The following is a 14,476-nucleotide window of genomic DNA, read 5'->3' as shown; positions in this document are numbered from 1 at the left end:
AGCCGGCGGGGAGAGGGGGGTTTAAAGGTACCAATTTTCGGTTTTTCGCTTAATCCTCGCAAACTATGCGTCCTAGTGACATGACTACTATGAACCAAAAAAAGCTTATTCAATTTGCTACAGGTGAGACCGTCAAGTTTTTCTATATCTTGTATAGTTTTTGCGGCATCTGCTCTAGAAGGTCTGTAAAATTGGAAATTTTATTGTTGTCTTAAATGTTCCTTTCAGGAGAAAATCGACTAAATCAACATTGAGCAAACACTATAGACATGCGGGAGCATGTTAAGCCTAGTTCCATGGAGGGGACTGCACCGTGCGTATATTTAGACGAACCAATTAGAGCCACTTTTGACTCCTCATCATTCAAAAACTACTGTGAATTAACACTTCAAATTTGGCTCATGTATTGAGACTTGCAAGATGTACATCAGCTTCAAATTTCATAAATATACCTCAAGGGCTAAGGGCGGGGACTTTTGCTATGTTCACCTCCTAACTAGTCTAAATAAAGTCCTGAAGTCAGAAATTGTGTTCTACAGTTTTCCATCTATAATGCTTTATTGACTGGACTATTAATAATGTTGCAGATGTAATTATCATTAAAAACTTATAGTGATCCTTTACTATCATGATTGGTGCTTTAAAAGCCCATTTTACCCTTTGAACAAAAGGTTTTGGTCGTAGAGCTTTTTCATCTTATAAGCGCAATTTTCGCCACCGTACGATTCAAACGCTTCTCATTTGTTATGCGAATGTACTAAATGTCATAATATCTTAATTAAAATGCAGAAGGAATGCGGATATTTGTTTTAAAATTAACATGACAACCAAACCTGAAGACTTTAGAAAACACCTTGTCACTTCCGCAAATGCAACAACTTCAAGAAGTAGATATGACAAAATTCTTAGATCTTTTTTTTAATGCATACTAGGCAGGTATTTGACCGCAATCGCAGCTGGTGTTATGTGAGATTCAGTCTAGGATAGTACATATCTGCCCTGTAAATGCCTATTTACTCTCGCCTTTTAAAAAGGTCCTGATTATAGTTTTCGGGAAAGACAGCAGCAGACAGCGAATTCCAGTCCCTATTTACAGCTAAATAGGGACTCGCATTATAAAAGAGTTATCGTTTTCTTCTTTCAGACTTGAAGTTGCGAGGGCGTTAACTGTATTAATTCATACCTATTGCCCCGAATTCTTATGTAGGACATAAATAATATTATTCGATCAAATATTGGGCTGAGAAGTAGAGTGGGCGGGCATAATCAAGTTGGAGGCTGTTGGAGGCCAAATCCTGGAAACCGTGAGTTCGACGGACGAAATATATTATTATAGGTTGCTCAAAATTGTGTTTGGTAAAGGCCAGGCAATTGAAATGTTTTATGTTGCTAACTAGGGCTGGGTTGCACCATCATACTTTAACTTTGACAAACGTCAAAAATCTGTCAAACTCCACACAAAACGCACCGGTTATCGTCATAGTTACCGTTAAATTTAGGTGGTGCAACTCAGCCTTATTGTGTCATATTTAGCAATTTTCTGTTTAAAATATCACACGCAAAAAATCAAAGCATTTAAAAGTAACGTCTTGTCTTGGGAAAAAAACCTAGTCGTCTATAAAAATATGTAGTTTTAGTAGTTCGTTCGTTTCATCCAAATGACGTCCACTCCTGGACATCCTTTGTCCAACATTTTAGTAGTAGTATGTATTAATGCCCAAGTTTGAACTCTACTTTTAACACGAATTCTTTATATTGGGAACACCCAAAGATTCCGAAAATTGATTTTAATTTAAGGACTTTAATAACGCGTTCTTTCAGAAGTGTCTACGCCTTGTAGAGTCAACTAACGACGTAGAGACGTAGACAAAAGTTATTTCAACGTCATTATAATGATTCGGTAGCAACTTATTTTAAACTACCTACGTCACAATGATTCGGTAGCTATTCATTAAAATACGTCACACCATTACAAAGAAAACCTTCAACAGTTATTGATTCAAGGAAAACGTGGACGCTTACCTAAAAGATGAAGTAATTAAGTTCGGAGATTTCGTAACGGGAAACAAGAACAGTCCATTTTTAAAATAACTTCAAAAACTCGAACTGCCTAAGGTGTGAATTGGACCCACAACCTTTCGTTTGCCAAACAACTGCTCCTCCATCTGAACTACTTAGGGTGAGTTGCACCACCTAACTTTGATCGTAACTATAACGTTAACCGGTGATTTTTGTATGGAGTTTGACAGATTTTTGACGTTTGTCAAATATAATATCTTCATAAATGTTAATCATAAGAGTATAATATATATGTTGTTGGTATGCCTTATAAATAAATAAATAAATAAAAAGATAAAGTAAGATGGTGGAACCCAGCCTTAGATACTGGATAAATCACCTTAGGCAGTTCGATTTTTCCAAGTTATTTTAAAAATGTAGATCGAGAGGCGACTCTTAACGTCAGAAAAAAAGTAACAGTCCATTTGCAGAGACTATAGACAATAAAGTTGACCACAGAGTCATCTTTTATCTGTGGGCTGTGAGAACTGAGGTCAAGTTTGGTGCCAAGACTTAATGACGAACAAATGTCTGGCAAGGCTCAATCGGACACATGGCAAAGCACGTACTTAATAATCATAATGTTGATAATTATAACGAGAGAGACATTTTGTGTAAGTACCAAAAAAACAAGAAAAGAAACAAATACACAAAAGAAAACAATTTAGCGCGGTCCTTTCGCTATAAGCAGGTATTCATTTTCAGGTAATCTACCTACTTGATTTATGTCTGAAGTTAAAATTTAGTGATCTCCCTGAAAATTAAACCTAGGATTACGAAGATAGGTGTACCGCATTGTGGTCGCAGGCTTTAAGGGTTATGGTAGAGTCTATCTATACTCTCTTTGCCATAATGCAATACTAAGTTAATATAATCTTAAAATTGAGAAATCCTTATGCAATAATTAGTAGAGTAGTTAATACCCTAACCCCATAGAGCTATGCAGTAGTTAGAGAACTTCTAAATAACGCCGTGTAAAGTGTGCAAATACTACAACTTCAGTTAGTTAACAGCGATGTTGGCGTATAAAATGTGGTTCTTTATTATTTTCTTAATAATGGCCGTTCTACCTTGTTTCTTCGGATCCCAGTAACAACCTAATCTAAATAATTTGGTTGGCAACACCGTAATGTAGGTCAGTCCACGATCAATTCAAGGACCTCTAAGGGCAAGAACTTATGAGTGAGGCTGTATAATATTTTGTCAATATAATTCAATAACTTCTATATTAAACGAGGCTGAAAATAAATTCGCTGTCGTTGGGGAGAAGACGCTTGAAATATTTCTCAGGTACCCAGATAGACTAAGAGCTAGTGAACGCCAGCCAGACCTACGTCATTTTATAAAAGCTGAAAGATTGTCAGCGTATGCTCCCAATATAGGTTAGAATGCTGGTGAATCATGAAGTTTGGGTCATAGTGGCTTTGGAAGCTATGCTAAAAAAAACCGGCCCTGTGCGAGTCGGACTCGCGCACCGAGGGTTCCGTACAAACCTGCAAGGTTTACAAAGTTCATTCATTACGACAATCGAGTCATAACTATGGTATTTTTATTGCAAAATGAAATTCATAAGTTTATATTTATTAAAAAATATATTTTGTATTGTAACTAAAAAGGATGATGGGCACAAATGTATGGAAAGTGGTACCCGAACCAGATCTGAGGCTGGTGGCCATAGTAAATGTTGTTCGTCTTGGTAAGACCTTTTAAATGACACTACAAACATAACTATTGGAGCCGGGTACCATTCTGCAAAAAAGTATGTATATCTTCGTACACAACCAGATCTGAGGCTGGTGGTCATAGTAAAAGTTGTTCATTTTGGTAAGACCTTTCAAACGATACTAGACACATATCTATTGGAGCCGGGTACCATTTTGCCCATTGTCCTTTAAGGTTTTCGGAATTTTTCCTTTATGTGTGCTATAAAACGTTGCTTCATGCCAAATTTCAAGATTCTAGGTCGACTGGAAGTACCCTTTAGGTTTTGATTCCCTTGCGAGTACTTGCGAGTTTCAAAATATGCAGCTTAAATTGCTGTTTCTTTTGATTGCGTTGACATAGAAGTTTGATTTTGTTACAGCTTAAAGGTATTATAGACCTGAGTATTTGGTATGAATTTCAATTTAATACCTCTACGTGTTTATGAGGAAATGGGTAGTAAGTTTAAAATTATTAAAAAAATATGTATTATGTGATGTAACTAAAAATTTATGGTTTTCGTAATTTTTCCTTTATCTATGCTATAAGACGTTGCTTTGTACCAAATTTCAAGATTCTGAGTTCACGGGAAGCACCCTGTAGGTTTTGATTCCCTTGCAAGTGTCGAAAATTTTCGGCATAAACGGCTGTATCTTTTGATTGCGTTGGCTTAGAAGTTTGATTTTTTCACAGCTTCAAGGGACAGTAGACCTGAGTAATTGATATAAATTTCAGCTTCATACCTCCACGCGTTCCTGAGAAAAAGGGTCTTGACAGACGGACGGACGGACGGACAGACGGACAACAAAGTGATCCTATAAGGGTTCCGTTTTTTCCTTTTGAGGTACGGAACCCTCAAAACTGTCTGGCTGATGTGGAAACCACTTCTAATCAAAGCCCAAATATTATGTATAAAAAGCAGATTTTTTGGTATAACGTAAGAAGAATTACAGTCACCGTAAAAATTAGGCTTACGTTATACCATAAAAGCTGATTTTTACATACCTATAATATTTGGGCAATAATTATAAAATGACGTAGGTCTGGCGTTCACTAGCTCTTAGTCTAAGAAGGCGCCTCAAATTATATTAACTAACTACTTATCTGCCTAAAATGTTACTCGCTTAATAAATATTTCTGTAAACAAGATAGACTGGGGACTAATGTAGAGTCGTCGGTTTTTGCTCTTATTTTTTGTATGGATACGAAGACTTCTAGTGCTAAACGAATTCTTATTCTTATTCTAATTACATTGTATGAACCAATACATTCCACTAATTGAGTCACAGGTATTATAAGATTGTGGATCCAGTCCCATATAATAAGATGGCTACCAAAAAGATGCCAGTAAAAATCAATTTTACTGGCATCTTTTGAAGTCGCATCTAGGTCGTCTAAACTCTACATAAATCATCTCAATTTTTCATTCCTTCATAAAATTTAAAACTATTCTATTAATATGTAAAAGCATTTTCTTTAGAGTTCAATAACTTTTAGTAGTTCGAACAAAGTATGAAATCTATTTCTCTTATTTGTTATCAATCTTACAAAGTAGCATACCCTACATTATGTAACTACTTATGTATGTTTATCTATAGTGTATTTTAAATGAATCGCAACATTTTAATGTTCTAGAAAGAGTTAGGCCCAGAACAGACGGTGAAACGCAACTGCAACTTTGTGATGATTCTGATGAATGAAACTGAAACTGAAAGTTTCAAACTGGTCGCGTCATGTGTGGTCTCTCAACGGACGCTATGGCAGAAACTTAGATGCAACTCAAAAGTAACTAGCAGTTGCAGTTTCGTTGCAGTTGCGTTTCACCTTCTGTGCTGGGCCTTATTGGGCCATCCTACATCTGTAGCCAACTTAGAAATGGATAACAATGTTTCTAATCGCAATGCCATTGACCTGTAGACACGGGTGCATAGTTTAAGTATTACGTCTTCACTAATGACGCATTAAAATTTGTTTAATAACATTGTTAAGCTGAAAGATCATTTCAGTGAAAGAACTTTGATCGCTCTGTAGCTTAAGCCGGCTCCAGACGGATGTATCGTGTAATGTAATGGAAATAGTATGGGCAGCAGTTTACATGTAATGCTCATAGTGCCGTCCACACGTATTCGTGTTACATTACACCCGTCACTCACTGTTCGTTCCACACCAACTGCTTTTAGCATTAAGTCCACCCTTAGTACTTTATTTGCGCAATAAAGTTTTCAATTTAAAACACATAGTTCACTCAGTCAGCAAAAATCCACGAAATAGTCGCGGGGACAGCTAAATATTATAGTTGTCGATATTTCCCATAGTATTCTTACTATGGGAAATGTAAGATGTGTGACTACTAAATTTTTGCTGTTATTATGACGTGAGCCTTTCTCTTTGACTCTTCATACAACTTACCTACCTACAAAAACAAACATTCTGTTGTTAAATGTATATTTACTGTACCTAAGTTTCTGTAATTAAAATGTGCAAATTACCTCAATATTTCACCCGGTAACACGAATGTTATAATATAGTTCCCGGCTCTCATGAGCCTCCAAGAGGATCCCAACTAAATTATCGTACATTCTAATGAATTTACTGAAAGCGTCTGAAAGGTCGGTCCAGTGGGAATTTTGGGTAACTCTCTAACTGGATTTTGGGCACTTTTAAGTATCTTAATAAAAGTAATAGGTAAGTATTTCATAACTGTTTCAGTTTCTTCACTCAAGTCTTGAAGACCCCGATTATGTGGGAGGAGGAGAAAGGCATTATTCCAATTTTCCCCATTGAATTGCCCCATCGATGGAGATATTGTGTACTTTTCTTTCACAAACTCCTATTTATTAGGTGGAATGAATTAATAAATAAATGACTTAGGCTTCGTATGTGAGTTTGTTGCGGCGCTTCTTCTCAGCACTTGCCAAATGTTGGTCTCGAAGCGCTGGTAGGGCAAAAAGATTATGAGATATGTGAAGTCTCCATAAGAGCAAAACTTTTAAAGTCTTTTTTTTTAATTACTTTGTCTTTTATTTAAATTTCTTAATATAATATTTGACGATTTGTAAGCGCTATTTTAAAAAGTATATACAATTAATAAAGGAATTTTGGCTTTGACTTTGAGTTAGAGAGAGTTCCATTCTATCCTCTTGAAGTCAGCATGATGAACGTATAAGTAAATCGGTTTGTTCATCCTTGACACGTTTGTGAAAAGATTAATTATGACAATAACGGAGATCTGATTTCAACGATATTTATAGAGATAAGTGCAACTCCGGTTAATGTCACGAAGCACGCTACCAGCATGCTCAGCACTTGTGGAATAGATAACTTATTCAACACAATCACTTTCGCTTATATTCAAACCTGATTAGGAGAATATACTACTGTAGTGTGTGTACTACTGTAGTGATGTGTGTACATTGTACACTGTACAAGGTGGACCGATGACATCATAAAGGTATCAGGGCAGGGAAGCGCTGGACGCAGGCCGCTACCAATCGATCAACATGGAAAGCATTGGGGGAGGCCTATGTTCAGCAGTGGACTGGACGTCCCATGGCTGAAATGATGATGATGATTACTGTAGTAACTCAATAAGCAAAAATAAATAAAATAGCTTGGGATCTGATAAGGACAATCCAATCTTCACATACACATATAAAATTATTTTAGAATGTTCAGCAGCTTGAGCGACGAAACAAAACAGAGAGACAAAGTTACTATGGATGACTTCACAGAAAGTAATACCGAAAATTATATTGATGAAGAATCGAAAGCTTTTTTCATGAAGAGCACTTCGTAATTCTTTACGCAACTATATTCTTTATACCTAGTATTAATTTCTCCATATACTCGTACCTAACAATGAACAAATATGGCCGTTATACCTAACTAATAGAATTCTTAATCGTATGACAACAGTGTTACGTACGTCGACATATCGTTTCGCTTATCGCTTTTGTACGAAGAAACCTTGATAACCATGTTGTTTGAAAATATATTTTATGATGTGCGAACAATGATCAAAGGACCGGCAGTTTCTCTTCACGGAGAAAATAGGGGTTTTCTAGAAAATAACGTGCTTAGTGATAAGATTAAAGTTGAATGTGAAATGGTAAGGAGGTAAGATGATATTCCTGCACATAAACAAATAGCAATAAATTGCACTATACCTTTCGAAATAAAATTAAGATAACGCTCTACATGTAAATAAATCGAATGTTACATGATGACGTGGCATATACAGCTCGAGTATTTATTCTCAATAATAACAAAATATTGAAGGCTTGAATCATTAATATTAAAAAATGTTTTTGTGCTTCAAAAGGCACGTCGGTTTTCATTGAACAATGTCAGGGATCATGGAGTCTAATACCAGGGATGTAACCTTAGTTTTAACAATCCACATGATGGGAAAAACAATGGAATCCATTTTTCATTTCATTGAAGTCAAGCAAATTGATAACAAAACCGATCAAAATAAAAAGAAAGAAGAAAATCGTAAACCAATTACGAATTTTTCCAGTAACAGACATGACGCTCAATTAGACGCGACAATCTTCCTTATCTAATATTAAATTAGAGATAACGAAGCAGAAATAGGCGAGAGTTTATCTGCAAATATAAACACAATAGATTACGTATTTTTTCTTTCGACCTCGTTTGATTGCTTTCATCGAATCAAAAATTTTGCGCTAATCGTAACTCTTATTATATCAAGAATATTCTAGGATGAACCAAAGTCGAGAGCACTTCAAGATGGTTTTTGCAAAAACTACAAAAGATGCCACAATGTTTAGGTTGATGAGCTTCAATAAATCGCTGGATAGTGATATCTTCACCGAACAATCAAAGGCAAGAGTGAACATTCACTAACTAGGCAGGTAGCCTACCTAGACGACTAGACTCTACACTTAACATCAAGTGAAATTGCGGTCAAATACATCGTGCGTTCATTTCAGCCAAACGACGACAAATGACAAATACTTATTCTTAATTAAATTAAACAAGTAAAGTTTGAATGAAACGACACAATCTTTGACTACAGTAGTTAGTCATTGTTCCATAAATTCTTTTTCATTTGTTAAAACAAATATCTGTAACGGTAACGCCTAATTTTACTTTATCCAATAACAAGCATTATCAAAAGGCTATGTGTGAAAAGTTGGGAAACCCGGTTACGCAATACAGTCGGCCATCTTTATTGAATTACACACTCTGATATAATGTCGCACGATGGCGTGCGCACTTGTGTTGTCTAGTTACCTATTTCGTGAAAATTTACATAAAGCAATAATAAATATCTTTAGTGCTTACGTTTAATGATATTGGCCCCAACATAGTTCCTTGTGGTACCCGTTGAATTTTCGACTGCGTGAGGTACCATTATTTTATCAAATATAGCAAAAGTCTCTTCAGCATTTTAAAACCACCATAATTTACTTTGAACAAAGTCAAACGCTTTAGCAGAATCTTTAATTGAGCTATCATCAGCTCAGCTACTTCCCTTAGCTTCCTGGCTATTTTCCACTAACAAAACGGAGCCCTAGAGATTATAATGCAAATCAACTTAATTGATTTATGTATAGCGTGTAAACAGCGGCCTTTGAGCAATATTACCATAAATTATATCCACATCCATAAAATTTACTCCAGCATAAACACGTGTAAACAGTTTTGTGTTTTTTATTAATTCATAATGTTGATAAACGCTATTAGGGTCAACTCTTCTGCTAATAAGTTAAAGTTCATTGCCTATCTTTCTTATTTGCCAATTTTGGTATATAATCATGATTAATATTTTGTACCGTTGTTTTATTTTCAACCTGAAAAATTAATTCGTACTAAAAAGTATTGAAACCCAAGCTTTAAACGTTCATTTTTCACAAACAAACTTTTCTTTTTGACATTAGAATATTATGTGTCAGTTTTTCTCCAATATTTTGATACTTGGGATCAAAATATTGGATTGAATCCCAATTACCGATTAAATACAATTCACAATTAGGCAAATCGACCCAACGATCACTGCGTACGCGAGCCGGCGCATGCACAGGCTAACCTTGTGGACAAGCCTGCCTTGAGGCGACTTCCACAGATGTTTCATTACCTGTTTAAATCCATACATCGTTTTCCTATTTCCGAAGCTTTGTTGACGACGTATGATTAATTTCCTCAATTCAAATCAAATTTCGATGTGAACGATAAATTACATTTCTTTTGTAAGGTTTCTACATGGATTGGAAATAAGTTCTAGTTACTAGTAAACTATTAATGTAAAATGAGCATACATATTATGTGCAGATTGATATTGTAACCAGTCATAAAAGTTAGGGTAGGTAATTATTACTGCTAAATTACTTGTTTCTAAAAATCTGGCTTGCGTTTCTCTTCTTCCTGTTTTGCCTTTACTCATACGTAAATAAAGAATACTATGTCGATTATTTAAAAGGTGTTTGCGGTGTTCTTAGATATTGTTGTGCAAAAACAAGACGAGGCCACAACCGCCGTGACAAGGTCGTTTCTTGCATTGACAAGTTGATTTCGACGGGCTAATGCACGACATTCGTGAACGTTCAATATTCAAACTTGCTCAACCCCCACCTAAGTTATTAGTATTCGATCCAAGTAATCCAAAACTTACCTAAATATTCTCTAATCCATTTTTTCTTCGGAGGAGGGAACGCGACTTTCTCGACGACCGCTTTAACTTCTTCCTTTACAGGATTCGGTATGAATGTGGAAGTGGAGGGTTTCTCGACTGGGGTCACCCGGGGAGCAGCGACGAGAGAAGTCAACACTTGCTGCTGCGGGTACCCGTAGCCGTTGATCGCGTGTCCATGGGCATGGAACTGTGTGTACGCCTTCAGCGTGATCGGTATTGGCTCCACAATACTACCGAACTCTGTCTCCCTGGTATTGATAGCGATGGTGTGCAGCGTGTCCGCGTAGAAATCGCCTGGAGTGCCCATCGCGCCGAACAATTCCGTCTCTGTTCGCCGCCTCCGGTAACTGGCAGTGCCCAGATTCACTTGCGTGGTTTCCATAAGTATACCCATTCTATGACGGGGCAACACATTTGCTAACTACAAGTCCCCATTGTTATTTCACTACGTCCTGTCCATTCTATTAACAAACTAAATTGTTCACACTTAATTTACTTATCTCCGGTAATATAATCACTGTTTAATCATTGTAACTGGCGAAGGATCTAGAAAACATGGAATTCTGCTCTCAGACGGTGCATTTGCGAGATCAGACCGGTACTGAAAACGAGTTGTCGTTTGCGCACCCAAAGTAATATATACGTTTGCTAATGACAGAAAGACAAATTAGGTCAGAGGTGGAATGTTTCTCGGAACCTCAAACGACTCGGTTAATGCTTATTGTTTGAGATATAGTTCCAAAATACTGGACTGTCCTGTCGATGACATTGACAGCGGGGCGCCACCGTCAATACCGAATCGCTGGTTCCGATTTTTGCCATGTTGGAAACCATAAAGTTGAACGATGGTAGCGCCCCCCTGTCATTGAGTTTGGTGGGACAGTTCAGCGTGGGTCATCTATAGTGTAGGTGTAGGCGTCAAACTGACACCGAAAGTCAAAAAACATTGTAAGGAACATTACGCCGCGCTGTTTACTATCCGAAAGCCTTTCAAGTACTGGGTGATAGCTTCATGTTCGCCAATCAAAAAAATCATAAATGATGTGATAAGTGAAATCAATAAGATAGTCACAGACGCGAACCTACGCACGCACGATATTTGTAAGAAAGAGATCGAGCGTGTGTGAGGAGGGAAGCTAAGAGAATGGGCGATATGAAGCGAGTTGGAAACGTCGGACTGCGCTGCGACGGCGCGGCGCTCAACAAGTGAGGGGAGGGCGACGAACGCATGGCATGGCTCGCCGGCACGTGCACTCCCCCCGCCCCCCACCACCCGCCACTGACAGTTAACTCAACCTCCTACAACTTCATGCGGCCCTGGTACAGTGGCCGACCGAATTGGCAGACATAGTGGATTTTCAACCAACGAACAAAAGAAACACGATCGAATCTTGCGATTTGCTCAACAATGTTCATTTGCCCGAGAGAAACGACGATACTACTCAAGAAACGAATGAAATATTAGAGTCTGAAACGGAACAAAACAAAGGACATTAACGAGTTATGCATATTCATAGAGAATTCGTTACGTGGCGAATATATTTTGTCGGAATGAGGCATCTGAATGGAAGCCAAGCGGCGTTTTTCCAACAGTCTCCGACAAATAAAGAAAAATTAGCAGCTGCTGTGTTCGTACTAGTAACACTGGTAATGTTATCGGTTTAGTCAGACTTAAATACAGCGTACACGTGCTATGAAAGCATTGCTGTTATCGTGCAATAACAAGCGGCTGTAAAACAACATTTAGAGTCGTTGTAGTGCCTACAGTGGCAGCAAATCTTTTGTTTGCGAATTAGGTTTTGGGGCATTGCGAATATAAGATAAGCAGAAACTTCTAAGTAGGTCGATACTCGGAACGCGGTCCCATAGTAAGGTCTCGGGCATATCGGTACGTCGGCGTACACGCGCGAGTTATATAAGCGAATCGACGACATGTGTCGGTGTTTATATTATGTAACTAGTTACCTACTGCTCAGCGTAAGCGTAGCTATAACAACACACTATGAGTTCTAACTATTTATATCGGTTGAACGCGATGATTGGATTGTAATAGGAAATATGATTTTTCTACCAGATCTCTGATGCGTTTTGATTTGACAAAGGGATTTCACAAAATTCCCATGTCTGTTCAGAAATTCAAAAGTGATGATAATGAAAGGAGTTGAATCATTTTCATAATTAAATTGTTTACATTATGGAATTGTAATTATTCATTCGTCTCGTTCTCTCGACTTTTCGTTATCAATCAAAACAAAGAGCTTGCAAAGATAAAGACCAATGGAAATGTATTGGATATTATCGAAACTCGGTTATATTATTCAAAAGACGACAGTCAGCATTCTAGAGGTCGGGACATAGTTGACGATGTAGCACCATTCGATGCATTACAAGATTGCAGTTTGCTATTGCGCAATAACTTGCGCAATTAAATAAATTATATGCCTTGAGTTATTTTTCTACACATAGAGTACAAAGCGATGTTCAATAAATGAATTCAGAATTACATTAATATTATCACCTCTTTGTAAGTTAGGTACATAAAGCTATCTGTAACGAATGCAAATATTTTCCTGTATCACTTCTAAGCGATGCAAAACGTTCCATTGTATGGTTAAATAGGAATTTGACCAGTAAACTTAAACAAATCTTAGTCAAGCCAAAGTAAAAATTATAAGAAAGAAACAATATAATTTAAATCAATAATTAAAAGCTCTAACAGAAAAACAAAAGACAAGAACAAAGAAAATCGTGAATATGACTCTGAGAAAATCAATAAAAATGAATCCAAAGAACTCAAAGAAACATTTTAAACTTATTAAATATGCTGCGAGTATAGTTTTACATAATTAAAAATCAGACGGACCTGACTACAGACGTGCAATTAATCGAATCAATTTAATAAATACTCATTTGCTTGACACAAATCAATACGATGGAGCTCTGACGTTGCTAATAGAATTAACTGTATACACATTTAACAAAAGAACTGGTTTTGTAACTCGCAAAGCCTTATTACAATGTTGAACGCTATTAAAGGAAATGGAGGGACAACATTTTGCATATCCAAAATCAAGAAACCAATTTTCCGTAATGGTAATACATCAAACGATTCTAACACAATTGAATTGTCCAATCATAGAGACAATAACAACGATCAAAAGATGCAGGACAAAGAGGATCAATTTGTTAGCGAAGTAGAAAATATCTGGAAGTTACAAAACTATCCCCGTGATCATTAAATGGAAAAACTTAAGACTAAAACTTCGACGCAAGAATGTACAACATACTTGAACATACGCTTTGAAGATAAACGAAAACACGTATCGAAGGTATTTCTTGATATCTACACGGTTGCCAGGGAAATTAATTATGTAATCTATTATTTCAAGGGACACATTGTGAAATGATAAGAACCATTATATTGCTTCTAGACTCTTCACAATATGAAGTGTAACTGACTACTTTTTAATTCAAGAATTATTCGTATTAGTTTTAAAAGAACATTTGGGTGCGCATCGAGATAAGCGTTGAAAATTTTGCAAGATTGGGGAAGGTCTGAGTTTTCTGAAGGGGAACAATGGCGAGAGGCGCCGCGCTAATCCTAGCTGGGGGAGGGCGCTCAGCGAAGCTGGCGGGTGGACGATGCTGGCGCTGAGGCCGCAGCTAATCGTCGGCTGCAGCGGTCGGCACGTGGGGCGCGGCGCGCAGGTGCCGCCGACCTCGCGCTATCTCGTCTCGCCACTCGAGGCCGATGATAACGCACGCTATTTCCAACCCACGCCGCCAGCTCGCGGTCGTGACCATCGCAAACGCAACCGCGAATTACCACGACTCCCAAAACAGACGCCGGAGGACCCCCGGCGGTGACGATTCACGCGAACCGCCGACCGTCTACGCGACACGATAGTTCGAGGCGAGCCAGCCGCCGTCGACGCGATCCGCTCGACGACTGAGTGGCCGCCGAGGGCCGCGGACGGTTCCGTCTCGAGGAGGGAGGCGGGAGGAGCGCGACCTCCGGAACCCCGCGCCGAGCGTCGCGAGTGAAACCGACGGCGGACG

The 14,476-nt window shown here is 37.9% G+C and overlaps 1 protein-coding gene across 2 annotated transcripts in view; it reads right to left on the bottom strand.

Moving 5' to 3' along the window:
• LOC114364766 (max-binding protein MNT) overlaps nucleotides 1-14,378 on the bottom strand; it is a 31,159-nt gene extending 16,781 nt beyond the window's left edge. Inside the window, exons 1-2 of one of the 2 annotated variants that reach the window (XM_028321065.1) lie at nucleotides 14,244-14,378; nucleotides 10,397-10,963 (exon numbers count right to left, since the gene is read on the bottom strand). In XM_028321065.1, the coding sequence (XP_028176866.1) occupies nucleotides 10,397-10,811 (415 nt within the window). In that variant the 5' untranslated portion in view covers nucleotides 10,812-10,963; nucleotides 14,244-14,378. Of the gene's footprint in view, nucleotides 1-10,396; nucleotides 11,150-11,319; nucleotides 13,017-14,243 lie in introns of those variants that run through there. The other variant, XM_028321063.1, reaches the window with a different exon arrangement.
• Between the last annotated feature and the right edge of the window lie 98 nt (nucleotides 14,379-14,476).

The sequence above is a fragment of the Ostrinia furnacalis genome, unplaced genomic scaffold, assembly GCF_004193835.3.
Source record: "Ostrinia furnacalis isolate ACB-3 unplaced genomic scaffold, ASM419383v2 OfSCF7467, whole genome shotgun sequence".
NCBI classification, from domain to species: domain Eukaryota; kingdom Metazoa; phylum Arthropoda; class Insecta; order Lepidoptera; family Crambidae; genus Ostrinia; species Ostrinia furnacalis.
Note: the sequence above shows the minus strand (reverse complement) of the source record. Positions and strands in the feature narration are given on the sequence as shown.